Source organism: Lepidochelys kempii, chromosome 5, assembly GCF_965140285.1.
Source record: "Lepidochelys kempii isolate rLepKem1 chromosome 5, rLepKem1.hap1, whole genome shotgun sequence".
Classification (NCBI taxonomy): domain Eukaryota; kingdom Metazoa; phylum Chordata; order Testudines; family Cheloniidae; genus Lepidochelys; species Lepidochelys kempii.
Window position 1 is genome coordinate 95,535,060 of NC_136384.1, and position 20,349 is coordinate 95,555,408.

Consider the following 20,349-nt stretch of genomic DNA (forward strand, 5'->3'; position numbering starts at 1 on the left):
TTTATAAGCATTTTACTTGCTTGGGTACATTTGCCTCATGGCACACAAATTTGAACTCTGCTTCAAAAATTTGCACAGAAGAAATTTTTTGTGCACACAGCCTGTCAAAAATTAGAGGGAACATAGCTCATGGACCACTGGTGGTCCATGGATCACAGTTTGAGAACCTCTGGTCTATACAAAATGTTGAAGAAGCATGGTCTAGTGTTTCAAGCACAGACTTGATAGTCTAATGATTTAGATTCTGTGCCCAACTATGCCAATGTCTTGATATAGTGACCTTGAGTGAGTCACTTGAACTTTCTGTGTGAAATCCTGGTTCTACTGAATCCAGTGGCAGTTGAGTGCCCTACACAGTGGACTAAAGGTTATAGGAGTGGCCACCTCCTCCCGCACCCCTCTAGCTGCTTTGTGTGGAGTTAGGCAGCCTCTGATAATGCCTACCAGTTCAGGCCCCACATGTGACTTGAGCAGCCGAACACCTATCTTCCCCAGGTGCGTGGATCACTCTGGGGTTTAGGTGGGAGATAGGTGCCTAGAGGGAGGCGGCATTGTGCATGCCCAAAGGGAGGAACATAGGCGCCTAGGGAACTTTTACTGCAAAAATAAAAGTGCTAAGTGAGTTTAGGTGCCTACAGGGTTAGACAGCAGCTGAGCGCGAGTTTTGTAGAATATAATGGTGCCTAAAAATGGGATGTAAGTGTCTAAGTACCTGTGTGGATCCCACCTTCTGTGCTTTAGTTTTCCCATATTTACTGTCTTAAAAATATGTTATGAGATTTAATTAATTATTGCAGAGCTTTGAAAATTCCAGTTGTTTATTCACCAATGGGAAATTTACTCTGGTATGGGAGGACTAACCTATCAATTTCTGCAGAGTTGATTTTTTTTTTTTAACAAAAATGTTCCAAGGAACTGAATGTAAAATTTACAAAAGCACACAAGTAAATAAAACCCAACTATAAAGCATTATCTTTGTCTCCATACATGCGGCTTCCTTGCCTATGCTGGGGCTTATAGCCAAGCAGTGGTAAAATTAGCAGGGCTCCTGATTTTTTCATTGCTGCTCTTTAGAACCCTGCAGGCAATAGCTAGACTGTACCAATCCTCTTTCATTTTCATCATGCTGTTGCTACTACTGTGCAAGTCTATGGGCAACAAGAGTTATGCTGTAGAACTGTTCACAGGAGAGGAGGAAGAAGAGTTTTACCACAGTTAGCTGAAACAATGTTGAACCCAGTTTGTACGGCCACTCAGTAAAGTCAGCATCATGTGAGATAAAATTCTTCTCAATTGAATTAAAGCACAATAAACTTTTGCAATATAGAGAAGTTCTTTCAGACATAATTATAGATTTCAGGACTATGAAAACAATAATACAAATCCAGATTATATTTCCGTAGTGGTTAAGCAGTTAAGGTTGAAACACTGTACCAACAAAAACTAGGAAATTGAAAACAAAGAAGAATGCTCTCTCCTTTACTCGGCTCTTAGGCTTTGTTTTTGTACATTTGGCTTTCTCTCCACACACTTTCCAGTAATGTGGGTTTGTGTACAGCTGTACACATAAATAGCCAGACTTTGTCAGTTCCTATTACACCTTTAACATTCATGGCCCGTTCAAAAAAAATCATACTTATTGTACATTAGCCTCAACTTGCATAACTGAAACATCCTACAGATTTAACAAACTGTTTATACAGAAATTGTGAGTTGAAGCTATAAAACCCTAGGGAGCAACAAGTAAACTCATATGATGGAATGGTTGAGTTTGCAAAATAAACACAGCTAATATATTTTGTGACCGCATCATTTCCTTTCTCTTTTTCTTATTTTCTTCCAGAACCGAATGGAGGAAAGCAAAGCACTGTTTAGGACAATTATCACATATCCATGGTTCCAGAACTCTTCGGTCATTCTGTTCTTAAATAAAAAAGATCTTCTAGAGGAGAAAATTATGTACTCCCATTTAGTTGACTATTTCCCAGAGTATGATGGTAAGTAATATTGCAACACCAGAATTCATGCTCCAGATCATAGAATCATAGAATATCAGGGTTGGAAGGGACCTCAGGAGGTCATCTAGTCCAACCCCCTGCTCAAAGCAGGACTGATCCCCGACTAACTCATCCCAGCCAGGGCTTTGTCAAGCCTGACCTTAAAAAAAAAAAAATCTTGAGATGCTCATTGCATTTATGCTACAATGGTGATATGTGGTAAACAGCATTGTCTAAATTGCAGACAGACAGATCTTTCCAGTACTTACTGCTTAGAAATGTATTTAGTTTATATGGTACATAGAAGCTCGTAATGCAATAATAATCAACAGCTTTTTGCAGAGTTAATAGAATATGTACTTATGGTGTCAGATGATTAACTGATGGTTGGGAAGGTGGGGTTGTAATGTACTAGATTTAAAAACATGAGAAAAAGAAAAAATACAAATGAAAACGGCAACTTCGAGAACTTCTAATCATTTCAAATAGTCCACAACCTTGTAGCATTTTTTATAATGGCTATAGGAAAACAGATGGAACATCAAGTAGATTTTCACCAGCTTCGCTGGCAGTAATCACAAACCACGTATCATATTAAATAAGGTTTCCCTAAAATGTATAAAGTCTATGGGTGAAATCCTGATCCCATTAAAATCAATAAGAATTTTGCCATTGACTTCACTGAGGCCAGGATTTTACTCTATACCTCCATTGTTTGTGGGGAGTGCAACAGTATCTGTGTGATACTAAATTATTTGAGATTTGCTGTTGTGATTTTAGATTTATGATTTATGAGGGTTTTATGTCTTCAGAATGCTTAGATTTTTGAGGAAATAGTCTCATATGATCAGTGGACCTAATTTCAACCTAGCCTATAACTGTGTGCTTGCTGATCTAATTAAAAGAAGATCTTTTTTTCTAGGAATTTAAGATGGAATTAAAATTTTTCTAGGAATTTGCTGCTGGTTTTGAACACAATGAATTTTTCGCCAAATATATACATAATCTTGCATATTTACATTTAACTTGGCTTTACTGTGCAAAAGAACATTTTTTAAAGAACTGGATATCTGAAGGGAACATGTCATAAGTCCTTTCAGTGCTTCAAAGAGATCTATCTGACTCCTCCCACCCTTCCACCACTCCATTTTTATAGTGGAGTTTCCTTCATTCTAATTTGATGTTACTAATATCAGGTTTAATGTGCCTGTTCCAGAGAACATTATGCAGGTCACATACCAGTTGCTAAGGAAATTCATAGGATGTACATTCTGGAAGTTTTCATGAGGCGAAAGTGAAGTTATTTAAGGTATCTGAGTGGAGGCTTTGCTTGGAGTGGAAGAAAAGTCCCAGGTTCATCTGGTGAGTGGACTGAAGGGCTGCATACTTAACCTAAAGGCTCCATTGTCCCTACCAGAGAGTGAACAGCAGATTAGGCTACAAGTTTGCTGAGGCTTCAAAAAGATAGTATCTCTAATTTTCAAGACCGAGATTAGGAAAACACTAGTTTATGATTTGAGAGACCTAGCTCATGGTCCTGCAAATTGTTCTGTGCAGTTGCAGGGGTCCACTCACCTAGAACAAGGATAAGGATCAGACCATAGTTATTATTTACAATTCAGCATAATTTTAGTTTGATAATCCTCCATCTATTTGAAAGCTGACAGTTGAATAGTAATTATTTTTAGTATCCTTTCAAGCCTAGGTCAGCCCCACTTACTAAGATGTCCCAACACTTCCCGTTATAAGATCCTGTTTTCAGTTGTTTATAACTTTGACAAACTTTTAACTATTTGGGTTGAAATTTTCCATGGTAGGTGTCTGCCCCAGGCTGAATTTTTCTGGAAAATTTCAGCCCAAATGGTTCAGCCATAGCTAAAGACAAATCTAGTGAAGAATATGTTGCTTTGCCCATTGTAAAAACAGATCTGGGGACCTTTGTTTTGAGACACTCTGGGGCCCCTACGCTTTGGAGCACACTCACAAATGCTGGTCTGGGAAAGCAGCAGCATGTGGTCACTACTCCTGCTGATTCCCTGAAATACTGGCTGTGCAATGGATGCACATTGGCTACTCCCAAGTTGGGAGTGAGTGTTTGGTCCATTTGCCTCACGTGCATATAGCTGAACATGCAGCCTGGTTACATAGACTGCATGCCCTTCTGAGAATTGCAGCCTTAATTTTGATTTAATAGGATAATTATTGTGTGTAAATTAAATAACAATTGATTAGTTATATCATTAAGTTTTGTAATGTAACAACTTTGTAACAGAAGTGCATCAACTACAAAGCAACTGTATTTCATTATCAGCTAACATTAAAATTAATGAAGTTCTATCTGAGACAGTGTCATCTTAGTTTAGAATGTAATTCACTTAAACTATGTATTAAAATCCTCAGACATAGCTGTAAAAGTAGTAAATGTTACAGTACAAGATTAGTTTTTTGTTTAAACATGAACATTGAATTACAATACCCCAAATACTGGTTAACCCTTTGAAATTACTGAAAGATTAATTATAAAAGGATTGGTTTCTGTTTTGCTCATCCTCTGTTGTTACAGATTGTCCATTTCATTCTCCCATTTAATAGGGTATCTTGGTGGGGAAGTGGAATAATTGGCAGGAAAATACTTATGCCCTCATGAGCATAATTTTATCTCTGAAATTTCCCTCAATTTTATTTTAAAAGGTCCTACTGAGAAGAAAAGAGCAAGGGCATGGTGTGAGTTGATTTATAAAATAATCTTTCCCTATTTCTCTTACCAGATATCACAGACTACAACTTTCTTCCACCTGCTGCTAGACATAGTAGGATTCTCTCTGACAAAGAAGAAGCTCATGCATTTGATTAGCTTTTGCAAAACTAACTTTCTTTTCTAACCTAACAGGACCCCAGCGAGATGCACAGGCGGCACGAGAGTTCATTTTGAAGATGTTCGTAGACCTGAATCCAGACAGTGACAAAATTATCTACTCTCACTTCACGTGCGCTACAGACACAGAGAATATCCGCTTCGTCTTTGCTGCTGTCAAGGACACTATCCTACAGTTAAACCTGAAGGAGTACAACCTGGTCTAACTGTGCCTAGTAGGCCTCCCAAAATTCCCTTCGGGCAATTGAAGATATACAAGAGGGACTGTATTATCTGTGAAAACGACTTGCATAATACTAATTTATTGCCGGCCTGGACTCTGTGAATGTTCACAGAGTTTGTAGTAAATATTATGATTTTATTTAAACTATATTGAGGAAAAACAAAAGATGCTGAAATACATTCACAGCATGTTTCCTCATTTTTTTAGGCAAAACCTTGTGACTCAGTGTGTTTTAAATTCTCAGTCATGCACTCACAAAGGATAGGGGGTTTTTTGCTATTGAGGGAAAATCATGCTGGTTTCCCCTTTCTCTGACTCTTTCTTTCTCACTCTATCCGCTTTCCTCCGCTACATTTTATTACTGTTTTCAAAGGTACAACGACCTTTTTTCCCAGTTGCATTCCTTGGTAAACTTTTTTCTCTACAGTGATCTGATCAGGAAAATACTATCATAATAATTTAAGCCATCAATCATTCTAATTTTACAGTATGTACTTTTTCTGAAAGATCAAAAGTATTGATACTGTAATTTTAAAATTCTTGACATGGATATTTTGCAAACTGTCTTCACACTGTGGGCTATGATACTGGGATCAAAAACAGCAGTTGTAATAACATGGATTTTAACTTTAGCTACAATGTGGCAAATCAGAACGATGCATAGAAGACAGTAATGAAATGACTAAGGCAAAATGGTAACGTGGAATATGATAGAATTTCTTTTTAATTGCCATGTGTCTTTCTTTCTTTCTTTCTTTCTTTCTTTCTTTCTTTCAAATCATAGATGCCAAATAAAAATGCCATAGACACTACATTTTCCCCAGCGGCTGCAGCCTGAAACAGTGTTTTTTCAGGTTGGTTTTGTTTGTTTTATTTTTTGGTTTGGTTTGGTTTGGTTTTTTAGTAAGCGCTTTTAAAATATTTTTGACCACAATTTAAACATTATTTTTATTGTATAAAAAAAAATTCATGTTGCCAAACGTGGCTTTTTATAAAACCAATAGCTTTGAAACGTAAGATACTAATTGAAATGCCAAATTGATTGATTGGGAAATGGCCTGATTGAGACAATTGCCAAATGATAAAGAATTAAAGTTTTAGCTCATATGTTCCTTTTTTTTTTTAATAGAAAATGTTCCATTTTCAATGCCAAAAACAGCAGCATGAATGAAAATGCTGCTGGATGCATCATGCACATGCGTATTGTCTACACTAATTTAAAGACAATTTTACTCTGTCCTTATGTCAAAGATAGTATGAGAGTACAGGGAACATTTTCTGCAGAAATATCAAGGCACCTTTAGTTGTGAAACATGAAATTACTGATGAGTAATCATATTCAGGACCCCGTCTTGATACAGTTGCTTGTTAATTGATTGACAGATATCTAATAGGCTTAATACAAAGTAGCCTCTCTCAGTGTTCCATAGAAAGATTTATTCATGTAAATGAAACAGCAAAGATCTTACTTTTGAACTCCAAATGTGCAATTTTTTTAAACAACAAAGACAGCACACACATTTATGAGGTTCTCTTCTGCAGGTTGGGTTGAAAAAACTTTTTTTAACAAGTCACAAGACTGCTAGCAAGCTGCAGAGAACTCAGAGGTCTGACATGTAATTGGACTGATTATCCGCAATACCATGCAGCACTAGAGTGCACTTATGTAGAAATTGCTCCTTCAGAGCAACAAAGGGGAGGGGGAAAAAGAATGGCTTACAAGTTGAGTACCAAAGTTAACAATAAATACTAACGAGATGTGGTTCATCTTTAACCCCCTCCCCAATGCAAAACAACAATAATAACAAAAATTGTAATTTTTCTCCCTCATGAGACACCGTGTAATTTAAAACTGGTTGTAGGTATAGTGCAATTATGAATGCTATAATCATTGTACATACAGATATATATATATAGATGATATCTATCTATCTATATATATATATACGGCAGCATCCATATTGGCTTTGTAATCATTAATTTTTTGGCAGATTGAATGTGCTGTATTGATATGTATCTATGTAATTGTATTGTATGTCTTATAGCTAATTCACATTTTAAATAATGTTATTTTATTTACTTTTTTAAGAGAGAAGAATGTAAATTTTGTCAGTTTATTTCTGACTAGGGATTTTTTTTATTTACAAAACAAAATACTTTACTATAGTACAGAGCGGTACTAGCATCATGCTGTATAAAATCATTTGTACATTCCTGATTAGAGGTAAATTGAAAACAACACCCAAAGGTCACTCACTCTCAAAATAATGCTTGATTTTTGACAGGGCTTTATACAGATGTAGAAACCAGCTTTGTTAGAAGAACTTTTGCCATACGATCTGGGATTGGAATGTGAGCTCTTTAATATATTTTTTTTGGAAAATGCACAGCAGATTAGTCTTACCTCTCTGATGACTTTTATTAGAAAAGTGAATTTAGAAACGATTGTAGCCTGTTGTACAAATGTACTAACAGTTATACATCGCCACTTCCCTAAAAACACCATATGACAGAATATAATACAGAAGTCCAATGGAATAGTATTTGAAAGGTTATGAAAACCTTAAATGTAACAAAACAAAAAAAAATCATCAGCGTCCATTGAGTCAAGCTATTTTATTTAATAAAGCTACAGCAGGTAGATATAGAAGATAAAAAGTGACACTGATGTTCTAAATGGACGATCAGAACAGTTAGTCTTGTTATATATGGCATTATAAAATTGCTCCTGATTTTCCACTGTTGACTCTGGGGTACATGATAATATCCCTTCTTTTAAGATGGGAATAGATTGACCATCCCAGATATGGTGATATAAATGGAATTGTGGCAAATAGAGGCCAATGGAGCCTAAAGGAGTTTTTTTGTTTTATGGGATTTTTTGGCAGGGGCTTGGGGTGGAGTGGGAGGGGAGAGTTGGTTTTAAGTTTTGTATAAAAACAAAAACCAAAAGTTTACTCATGCTTTGTAGTTATACTGTGATTGCAAAATTTTTCAAGAGTGTGTGCCACTGGGATACTTCTGGTATGTTTTAGGTAAGTTGAACCTGTGGCAAATGTTTAAATCATTTGAGCATGTTCTGGGGAGGGAAAAAAAAATCTTCAAAATGCCAAGGCAAGCTTTTCATGAATCACCTAACACAGCATTGCAGTATGCCAGTTTACAAAAACATATTTTCCTTTTTAAATGACACAGCTGTTCCCACTTGCAATATATTCCTTTGCTGATTTTGGGTTTGGTTTTCTTTGTCAATTGATGGTTTCTACTATGCCTTATAGAGCAGAAGTTTGTGCCTCTAACATGAAGCTGAGGGCAAAAAAAAAACAAAAAAAAAACCCTTTCAACTTTGCCAAAACAATGTGATTTTGTTGAATGTCATAAATGGGGGAGGAGGGAAAGAAAACCTCTTGGGAACCTATGTGTACTAGATGTTCACTAGCACAAGAAAGCTGTAATATGTATTTTACAAAAACCTTAAACTTGCCTTTTTCACAAATTAACTGGCACTATCATGAGGGATAGAGGATAATACAGCTAGAAGGGCAATTTTACTTTTTATAATTAAGACTATTTTGATTGTCAAGGTGTATGAACTGTAATTTTTTAATCATACTGCCACATGATTGTGAACCATAATTTTTTTAAGTTTGAAAGTTGAGAAGAGACTTTTTATGCTGGATATCAGTCAGAATTGACTGCATGATTTGCAAAAACTTTAAATGGGGGGAAAAAGGGCTGCATATTAAGATACCGCTAGACTCCCCGCTTTTGGTTGTAAGATGCAAATGACCTTCAAATTACTCACTCTCATGATCCTTCCCTTGTTTTGCATTCCTCACAAAAGATTGAAATAATAGGAAAACACAAAAACATGTTAACCCACTTGAAAAAAATAAAATGTACCCAAATAATTTATTATATGTGCTGCTGTTCTTGAAACTCTGTATAAGGGTTACACTGCATACTAACTACTACATTAATTTGTTTAACTAATGATGTGTGCACAATATGTTAACATGGCCTACCAAAGACCTTCCTCTAGTTTAAAACCCAACTATATAGTCCACATGTGTCTTTGGGATTTCATCATGTTGTCACCATCTGACTAGAAAATTAAAGTGGCTTCATTGCATGAGGTTAACTGCTGTATTTTGGACATTTAGACATCTGCTTTTTTTGTAAATACAATTCTCGTTTTGGGCATAATCCATACATTTTACAGTTTAGTATGCACTAATAATTTATGTCCTTTATCCATGTCCTATGGTCAATTCAGTAATGATCTTGCCTACCAGGTCCTCAAAACCATATGTTCAAAACTGCAGGTTTTTTCTCCTCACGCTTCACACAGCATTTGTTCAAGCATATGATTTTGAGTCACATCAAACAAAAAAGAAATATAGTTTAAGTGTAAGTAAAATCCCACTGAGTCATTGCTTTGCTGGTTAGAGGGAATACTATAACTCTCACATAACTTTAGCTATAAAAAAAGTTTTTTCAATTGAATATTAATGTGATGGTGGGGAAAACATTAGATAAAATCAGCCAGACACATCTGATTGTAAGGAATTTTTTTTTCAAAGGATCTACAAGCTGTTGCTGGATTCTTCACATACCAACCTGGAGGTAGTCTTTATTTGACCTGAATATTTAGGGGGTTTTGTCAGATACATTTTTAACTTACAGTATTTAAAAAATCATACTTGCTGTTCTTAAAATGTCATTCAAATGCATGTATTGTCTGTTGTTTGGGGATGGGAACTAGTTTTTGACAAAAACTAATGTTGTATAAATACTTCCCCCAAATGATCTTGCTGGTTAAAAATACAGTATTTTTGGCCATAATTTTGTACTAAAGTATCTTCATTCCTTGAAGTTTGCTTCTCTTGAAGTACTCCGCTTATTGTTCTCCTGGAATGCTTTTTATGATAATGAACATTGGAATAAATCTTTTTATTCCAGTGATTACTTTTTTAGACTGTACATATTTTATCCTCATTAGATACAGTAATCTCTAAACATGAAACTTCTTGCATATCTCTATTACAAGCAGAAATTTCAAACCCTTTAAGGCTAGTCTTTCTGCAGTGGAGAAAATCACTTGATGATATTACTAAAGATTGGTTGGCTTATGTAAAACAAAAACTTAAGAGGCAGTAAGGGAAAGAAATAAGATATTTAACCAACATCCTATTAGAAAATTAACAAAATCTGCTAGGCTTCAGTATGAATTCTTTTAAAATGGGTTGGCTGAATTTCAGTGGTACAGCAATAGCAGACATGTTTCTCATATCAGAGCTGTAGCCTGTTAGTCTGTATCCACGAAAACAACGAGGAGTCCAGTGGCAACTTAAAGACTAACAGATTTATTTGGGCATAAGCTTTCGTGGGTAAAAAAACCCAATTCTTCAGATGCATGGAGTGAAAATTACAGATAGAGGCATAAATATACTGGCACATGAAAAGAAGGGAGTTACCTTACAAGTGGAGAACCAGTGTTGACAAGGCCATTTCAGTCAGGGTTGGTGTGGTCCACTCCCAATAATTGATGAGGAGGTGTGTCACCTACTGACCCCTATACTTACCTACATGCCTCCAGCTTCCATCCAGAACACATCACATGTTCCGTTGTCTACAGCCAAGCCGTAATATACAACCACATTTGCTCCAATCCCTCAGACAGAGACAGACACCTACAAGATCTTTATCAAGCATTCTTAAACTACAATATCCACCTGGGGAAGTGAGGAAACAGATTGACAGAGTGAGACGGGTACCCAGAAGTCACCTACTACAGGACAGGCCCAACAAGGAAAATAACAGAACGCCACGGGCCATCACATACAGCCCCCAGCTAAAACCTCTCCAGCACACCATCAACTATCTACAGACTATCCTGGATAATGATCCCTCACTCTCACAGACCTTGGGAGGCAGACCAGTCCTCGCTTACAGACAGCCCCCCAACCAGAAGCAAATACTCACCAGCAACTACACACCACACCACAGAAACACTAACCCAGGAGCCAAACCCTGTAACAAATCCCATTGCCTACTCTGTCCCCATATCTACTCTAGCGACACCATCAGAGGACCCAGCCATATCAGCCACACCATCAGGGGCTTATTCACCTGCACATCTACTAACTTGATATATGCCATCATGTGCCAGCAATGCCCCTCTGCCATATACATTGGCCAAACTAGACAGTCTCTATGTAAAAGAATAAGTGGATACAAATCAGACATCAGGAACAGTAACATACAAAAGCCAGTAGGAGAACACTTCAATGTCCCTGGACATTCTATAACAGATTTAAAAGTAGCCATACTTCAACAAAAAAATTTCAAAAATAGACTTCAAACAGAAACTGCAGAGCTACAATTCATTTGTAAACGTTACACCATTAATTTGGGCTTGAATAGGGATTGGGAGTGGCTGGCTCACTACAAAAGCAATTTTCCCTCTCTTGGTATTGACACCTCCTCATCAGTTATTGGGAGTGGACCACATCCACCCTGACTAGGGTGACCAGGTGTCCCGATTTTATAGGGACTTTTTATTTATATTTGGGGCTTTCTCTTACATAGCCACCTATTACCCCCCCCCCCATCCCCTGTCCTAGTTTTTCACACTTGGTATCTGGTCACCCTAACCCTAACTGAATTGGCCTTGTCAGCACTGGTTCTCCACTTGTAAAGTAACTCCCTTCTCTTCATGTGCCAATGATATTTATGCCCCTATCTGTAATTTTCACTCCATGCATCTGAAGAAGTGGGGTTTTTTACTCACGAAAGCTTATACCCAAGTAAATCTTTTAGTCTTTAAGATGCCACCCTTATGACTCCTTGTTATGTTTCTCATAATCTTTTTGATTGTCTATGGGATGACAAGCATAACAGAGTGACATTTTGCTTTTCAACTTCTCTGGTTAATACTTAAACAGTGACCAATAACTCACACTTCTATCACAGAGGAAGTGGAGTTCCAGGCCATTTGTAGAAATCAGTTTTGCTCTAATATGTGGCTGTTTAAATCTGATTCTTAGAATTCCAATAGTCTGCCTGACTGAAGTATTCAGTGAATTGCCACTAATTTTTCTAATTATTATTATTTATTTGTTTATTTTCTGTAGTGGAATGTAAGGAGATGGGAAAGTATGAAGAATAATGTAATATTCATTTATATCACCCTTATAAAGATAAGTTCAGCAAGAAGAGCCCTGTAATTTGTGATATTTAATTATACTGGATACAGTACATGCAGAAGTGATATCCATCTGATAAATTTAGCACTCATCAGTGCAGTTTATCACATACTTATGACCATATTACCTGATCACTAATCCATCCCCCCGAACTTAGTCTAACATTCGAAACGCTTAGGGAGCTTCAAACAAATGCCATTATTTTAAAACTCAGTCTTCCACAGAAATACGGAATTTCACCAAAAATTGCATCTATTAAGAGGCCCAGGATGGGCTATTGTCAGCCTTTCTATAATCAGAATGTCATGACTTTGTCTGTGGCCCTGCAGGGCTAAAAATGAAAACTTTATTGGGAGGGGGAAATTCCCAATAGGATCCAGACATTATTTCTAGTCCTGCGAGTGCCTGAGATATCAGATTTTAAAGGGTGACAAATATATATACAGAAAAAGTATGCTAGGCTATTTTTGGAAATACGTTATCAGTTGGACTGATGACAGCTAAGGCACTTGGTTTTAGAGGTGGAGTAAAAAGAACAAGTATCCTAATAGAGTTTTTAGAATGCTAAAACATTTCTAAGAAACTTTATATATGACGTATATAGAATGCATGATGGTGCTGTATAAAGGTTTTATCTGCACTCATTTGGGATGATCTGGACAGCTCACTCATGGTCTTGTCACTTCTGAGTAATACGACCATCCAAAACACATACAACAAAGCCTCTATCAACACACAACATCCTGCATGTATTCTCTATATGTAGCATACTAACACGGTAAGAATGTTAAATAAATTCCTATAAATGCTAAGGTATGTCAGAGGAAATAGCTTAGCCATGAAAGTGTCAGCTTTGAAAAAACTAGGTACTCTGGAACCCCAGACTGAAATCCTGGTACTTGCAAATCAGACTTTTCATCCTTCTGAGGTAGATGATATTGAATTCCTGTGCTTTTTAGGTCAGACCTTAAAAACGGAGGGCTTGCCTGTCCTCCCTAGGCACATTAAAGAATCTATGGCACTTTTCATAAACTGTAAGAGTTTGTTCCTGTGTCCTTCTCCAAAATTTCCTTTCCCCCACTCTTTTGTGTAATATATTGATTAGCTGCCTCCTTGCACCCCCGAGGAAACATTTTTACAGTGGTGCTCTATGTGTGTGGTTGGTGAAGCCATTTCTGCATTTCTCTGATCCTTTTTTCTTCATCTTGATTTCCTCCTTTTTCTTTTCCTATTGTTATCAGGAAGGGCTGTCTTGCAGAGGTCAAATCAGTTCCAGCAGTGGTTACAAAAGTGAAAGGACTTAAAAAACTAGGTATGGGTTTAAAACAAGGGATAAGACAGGATCAGAAAGTTCCTCTCAGTAGGGGGTTGCCCTAATTAAATTTTGTGGGCAAATATCTCAGAAAGACAAAATCTTATAGCAACAGTTTAGTTACGATATAAGTCACCAAAAGATACAATGGGTCAAATTGTGCCTAACCATTGTCATATGCAACCCCAGTGAGAGCACAATTTCAATGGAGGAGTATATTTGCCACAATGTTATTGAAAATTTACTTTTCTTCTATAGTCCTCTTACCTAAATGTTTCATAGCCTCGATAGTAGGCAACCAGTTGGTTAAAGATTGATGATGAAATTGAGAGAAGTATTAAATTGACAATAAGTTAAATGTATTCCCACTGACATAAATAACTAATTACCTTTTAAAGTGCTACTCACAAAAGAAGAATTGCATGCAGTAAATGTTTACAGATATTGCACTTGTATACATTTATTATAAAGCAAATAAGTCATTCTATCATAAAAATAAAGTTCATTTACCTCAGAATGCAGTATTTGAATCAGAACCGGATTTAGGGCTTGGAGTGCGCCAGGCTAAGGGTGCTGTTTTTGTTGTTAGTGACAAAAGGGAAAATAGATGGTTTGAAGTAAAATGTTTCAAGTATTCCATATCTGGATTCATTTTTCACTAACGTCCTAGAATGTTCTGGACTTTTGTAGAATCTCGTGGAACCTTCCCGACTTTCTGAGAACTACATTTTCCTTGAACCTCCAGAATGTTGTCCGCCATGCCCTCACAGAGGGCATGAGGAGCGGGGTGTCTCCAATCAGTCAGTGAGATATAAGAACAAAGTGATAGCCCAGCTGCAATATTGTGAACCCTGTAATTGTGAAAGTGTACTTTGTGTTTTAAGACTTGAAGACTGTAAGTAGCAACTAATAAAGGACATATTTAATGAGATGCGAGAAATATCTATCAGACCCCTCTCTGCACACGAATATAAAAGAAATACTGTTACTTCTTTTGCCATATTTAACACATAATGTTTTATGACTTTCTAAGACTGCAGAACATAGATTTTTGCTTTCCCTATTACTGTCTGTTTTCAAGAGCTCAGTATAGGAAGCAAAAAGCTCAACTGAAATCTAGTCTGCAGCAAGGGGCAAATTTGATGGGAAAATATCTGAAACATAACAACATAGATCAGGCTATAGGCAGTAGCAATCGTCCCAGGACAGAAGAAATTGAGGAGCGAAGTTTAAATGACGGAAGTCCTATTACTAAGGCATTAGCAGATTTACCTAAAGATAAGGAATGGAAATGTGAGGAAAGTGATGGAGAATCATCCAGTTTTCCTGGCAGCATAGGAAGAGTGATGATAAAGAAGAATGTGGTTTACATGAAAAAGAGAGTAATGACAAAGAAAAATATGGTTTACATGAAAAGGAGAGAAATGATAAAGAAGAATCAAGCTCGCATGATGACAGAAACAGCAGTGAGAAAAATTGCATGCCACAAATCGATATATCAGATCCTACTTTATGGCCAGCAATCCTAAACAGTGTTGATATTGATTGTACAATTTTGAATGGGCCAGGCAAAATCGAGCATATGACGTTTCCAGTTAATGAGCGGAAGCGACACTTGTCAAAGTCACAGACACACTCAAGAACGGTGAGAAACTGAATCAGCATTGGCTAGTTTATTCAAAATCAACTGCTTTTGTTGCAAAATATTTGACAAGAATGCCAAATTATTGCTTGCACTTTCTGGGTACAATTACTGGCATAACTAAGCTGATGCTCTGAAGCAACATGAAAAGTCACCCAGCCATTTTAGGCCTACTCCAAATGGATGGAGGTCGAGTCCAGGCTCAAGCTGAATAAATGCATAGATGCAGAAGACCAGTGCATTATTAATGTAGAAATTCAGCATTGGAGAAACATACTTGAGCGTCTGATCTCAATTACCCTCTTCCTTGCAAAGAATAATTTGGCTTTCTAGGGGCTCGTCGGATAAGTTGTTCACTGAACATAATGGTAATTTCCTTGGTTTGGTAGAGCTATTTGGGAAATATGATGATGTCATGCATAAGCACCTATGTCAAGTAGTTTATAAAGCTATGGACCATTGCTACAGCAAAACAATTCAAAATGAATTGATTGATAGCAGTTGTAGTTTGGAACAATATCCTGTCCCAAGTAAACATTGTAAGCAAGGTATTACAAACTCAGTCGATAGACAGCGCGACAACTACTACTTTGATGAGAAGCTGCCTTGATTTCATTGTGGCCTACAGAGACAACGGATTTGAAGATGCCATCACTGCTGCCAAAGAAATGGTGGGAAACTTAAGAGTTGAGCCTGTCCTCAAGGAAACTTGTATGCTTTGGCAGAAAAGACAGTTTGGTTATGAGGGCAGAGATGAGGTGATGAGAAGCTTGGAAGAAAAATTCAAGAGGGAGGTTTTTTGCTTGCTTTTTGACACTGCTCGAATGTCCAGCAAAGAAAGGTTTAGGCAAATGAAACACCATGACAAGACGTGGGGGCAGGGGGTTGTATGACCTTAGTGAGTTGCCAGGAGACAGGAAAAAACTCTTGAACAATTGTATGGACCTTCACCGGACGCTGACACATGGGGAATGTTCGGATGTCAATGATAAAGACCTCTATGTTGAATTGGACAACATCCATCGTGTTTTGCGACACGGGAAGCACTCGTCACTCCAAGTTCTCCAATTCATTCATGATACAGAGCTGAAGGATACTTTTCCTAATATGTGGATAGATTTGAGAATTCTGTTAATGCTGCCAGTCACAGTGGTGAGTGGTGAATGCAGATTTTCAAGACTCAGGCTTCTCAAAAAATATCTTTGATCGATGATGGCTAATGAGAGACTGACATCGCTTGCTATTTTATCACTTGAAAATGCCATTTTGCCAGTCTTTGGATCTCTCTGACACTGTGCTTCAGTTTGCAAGGGCAAAGGCAAGAAAAGCGACCTTTTGAACTAAAGGACTAAAATTAACATTCTAAGGTTGTCACTTACTGTAATACTATTTACCCTAACACTATTTACTGTACTGTAACACTATTTAATACTGGTCCACACAGTGTTGGTGCAAAGTTCAATTTCTTGATGTTAGTACATTTCAGTTATTCATAAAATTAAAAGGTTTCTATAAGCTTAAAGGACATTTTTTTTTAATTTGCCTATATACAACATTAATAAATACAGATTTACAGATCCTAGTGTGCACATTTATCGTCTTATATGACCGGGATAAATCATGCATGCAAAATGTGAATCAAAGTCATGAAATAGGCTACAAATGCAATAAAAAATAAGGAATTCAAAAGTTTAACAAATGGAGGAGGTGCCGAAAATGCTCCTCATCTGGCGTGCCATTTGATCTAGGGCCGGCTCTGATTTGAATTCTCTTAAAAATTATTAAATGAACATGTATTCATAAAATTGCATGTACGTACTGTTAATGCTTAGTTTATAGGCTAAAGGTCAAAATCAACCGCTTATCAGATTTTTGAGTATTTTTAAATGTATATTATGGAAAATTAGATTAATGGTCAGCTACTCAGGATTTATATCAATATTCTGATTGTTACCCTTCTAAGTGGTTCTTTATTATACTAAAATATGGCAAAATCCAAGTTTCTTAGCATAGCCTGATTTGGTTTAGTAAAAAAGAATAATCTGCTTCTGCAAGGTGCAATGTAGGAGCCATGATTATGCTGTTTTGTCAGATAAATTTTTAACTTTTAACCTACCTAGCTTATCAGATGGTTCAGCAGCCTTGAGTAATTATTATTGTGGAGCAGAAGCCACTGTGACAAAGTCAGGCTGGGCTGCTGTGAGAGAGTGGTGGAATAGTAAAAGCCCTTTTTCCTATAAACTGAGAAGGGATTAACTCTGGTTAGAGGGGAGGAGAAACAAAATGCTGCAGGGCTGATGGCAGCAGGGAGACAGGCTTCTCCAGAGAGAGAAGCTGCTCCCCAAAACCCCCAAAGTGGAGCCCCTGATTAGGGGATGGACTGATGTGCCCTGGGGCCAACAGCGGGACAATACCACCCCAGCAAAAGGGGGTGGGGCGGGGAAGGTATTCTCTTTTTGTGTTTGTAAATTGGTTTATTTTTGTTTGGAGGAGGAACCGTCCTTGGGCCTGCCTTGAGGCCTACCTTGAAAGTACTGATAAGAGAATACAGAGGAGGAAGACAAACACTGTCTAGAGTGGGGCTGAAGCATGGTCATGAAGTCCTTTGCATCTCTTGCAGAGATGGTGGTGGAAGGGAGAGGATTATTTGGGTGCAGATGAAATTAACTGCATTTTGATATATACCACACTGTTGCAAATGTGCAGGACCAAATGCTGGTTTCACTTATGCCAGTCTAAAACAAAAGCAACTCCACTGAAGACAAAGTATAATTTCAGTTTTACACTAATGAGATCAGAATCTAGCCCAGAGATAGTAAACAAAATATGTTTGCAGGTAAATAATAATTGTTAGACTCTCATCTCTAGCTCAGATCCTAAAATATGATTTTGGCCTAAGTTAGCATAGTGAATCTTATGTCTTCTTTCTTAAATGAACAGCATAGCTAGAGAGAAGATTATACATACACTTTCTTTCCCATTATTTTAGAGTAGTATGTATGTAACAATTTGAGTTTAATGAAAAGTATATTCACATTTAAATATAGACTGCTTGACAGCAAAAAATTGAGTCCATTAAATATTCTTGCACGATTAGTTCACAACAAAATGAAAAGGTAGTGCTAAAAGCTCATTTTACTTAGGTTCTGATCCTGCAGCGGTGCAAATGGTAATGCAACTTTTTGCAGAATCAGAGCTTCAGAATTCTGCAAAGGAAAAACAATAGTCAGAAAAGTATGATTGATTGATCTTGTATTCTTGGTCAAGCAAGTGCATCTGAATCCTTTCTGGATAACCTTCAAAATATGCAAAAAGAAAAGGAGGACTTGTGGCACCTTAGAGAATTTTGGTATGGCTTAAGATCAGAACATATAAGTGTGAGTTCTGGCAGTTTAAACAGATTTTTAACTCAACCTCCAGCCTTCACTCTCAATAATCAATGATTCTGATAATCCTCTGCTTTCTATTGTAATATTATTTTTCCCAGTGACAGTGTAATGCCTTAGTAAGAAAATGGAAACTAAATGGCCCTGCTTGGATGATGCGCACCTCTGTATTTATTAATTGTATGGTTTATTATTTACACAGTGCCTCATGATTGCACAGTGCTTTGCAGAACAAGTAAAAAGACAGATACCTACCAGCAGTCCCTTACTGAAATAGCGTAGAGCCAAGTGCCCTATTAGTTTTTAGCAATATATTTATTGATTTTCACACTGTCCCTCCCATAAACTCTGTGCCCAATGCATTTGAATGGAGTGAAAATGGAGTCCATTTCCCCACCTCCCACAAAAGTCCCCGGGGTGAAGTCCTGGCTCCTTTGAAGTCAGTGACACTAGCTTCCAATAGGCTGGTGGGCAAGGCTTTGTTTATGCTCGGACTTTATTCCTAAAATTTCGCAAAATTGCAACTGTTGGTTCAGCTTCATGAGTGGTAATAAAGGTTGGAGCATATGTAGATGGTGCTGGTAGCCACCAGTGATTAAAGTACTGTCTTGTGTAAACTGGCTCAGGGTTAGATGACTGTGGCCTAAAATGCCAGCAACTCCTAGGACCCTCATTTAGGCTAGCACTCCCATCATCGCTGCCTCCTGTGCCACTGAACCCACGCTCTCAATGGTGGTAAATTTTGTCAAAAAAAATCTAGGGCACAATCCTGTAGCTTCGTGTGAGAGTGATGTGCTGCGCCTCTCTGCTCTGTTGGCAGTTGTCTTTACTGCCTCACAGGGCCGTGTTTAGGCATACGTAGGGCACCGAAAATTTGGGGCACCCCCCTTGCTGGCTGCGCCAGGTACCCCCCCCCCGTGCTGGGCCGGCAGGCTTCCCCCCGGCCCCTCCCCTCCGCCCACTCTCGGGCGGGACCTCCCAGGGCCAGGAGCAAGAGGGTGCGTGTGAGTGAGCAGGGGGGGCTGGGAACAGAGCTGGGGGCATACCCGGAGGCTGGGAAGAGAGCGGGGGGAGCCGAGCCCGGGGGTAGAGCTGGGCCCGGGATTTCGGGGCGGGGGGGTCAGAGGAGGAGCCGGGCTGGGAAGGGAAAAGAGCCGGGGTTCTTTGTCTGGCTCAGGGAGCGAGCAGTGACCGCGCTCGGGCGTCCGGAGGAGCAGGCTGGTGGCCCCGGGGGAGAGCAGCTGCTCCGAGCAGCCCGGCCCTCTCCCCGCTGCAGCCCACGTGCCCTGCCGCGCCGGCACGGCCCTGCAATCGCTCTCCTAGTCTCCTTTTCGCTCCGCCTCCCTCTTCTCTGAAGTTTAAGCCCAAATGCCGAGGATCCCCTTTGGACCGTCACCTTTTCCTCTCCTCCCTTCCCCAGCCGGGATCTGCCGCGGGCAAGGGCTGGGAGGAGGGAGAGGCACACACACAACCTGGCTGGGGAGGAGGGAAAGTTAAAGGAAGATAAAGACGGTGGCGTTTGCTTTGCCTGCCCATTCTCAATATTCCGGGGTCAACCGGAGGAAACTGACATTAAAACAATGGGAGGAGGGGAATGCACCTGGAGCAGAAAAGCAGCAATCAGGGCTGCAGAATGCAAGGGAGGGAGTGATCTCTTGGCTGGGGAGGAAGATGGACTCACCTTTGATAAGGTTGGAGTAGCTGAA

General features: G+C 38.6%; 1 protein-coding gene across 1 annotated transcript in view; it reads left to right on the plus strand.

Annotated features, from left to right (window-relative positions):
* Positions 1-9,994, plus strand: part of LOC140911645 (guanine nucleotide-binding protein G(q) subunit alpha) — a 230,984-nt gene extending 220,990 nt beyond the window's left edge. The window contains exons 6-7 of the mRNA XM_073345099.2: positions 1,844-1,997; positions 4,888-9,994. Of these exons, the coding sequence (XP_073201200.1) occupies positions 1,844-1,997; positions 4,888-5,078 (345 nt within the window). The 3' untranslated portion in view covers positions 5,079-9,994. The remainder of the gene's footprint in view (positions 1-1,843; positions 1,998-4,887) is intronic.
* The last annotated feature ends 10,355 nt before the right edge of the window (positions 9,995-20,349 follow it).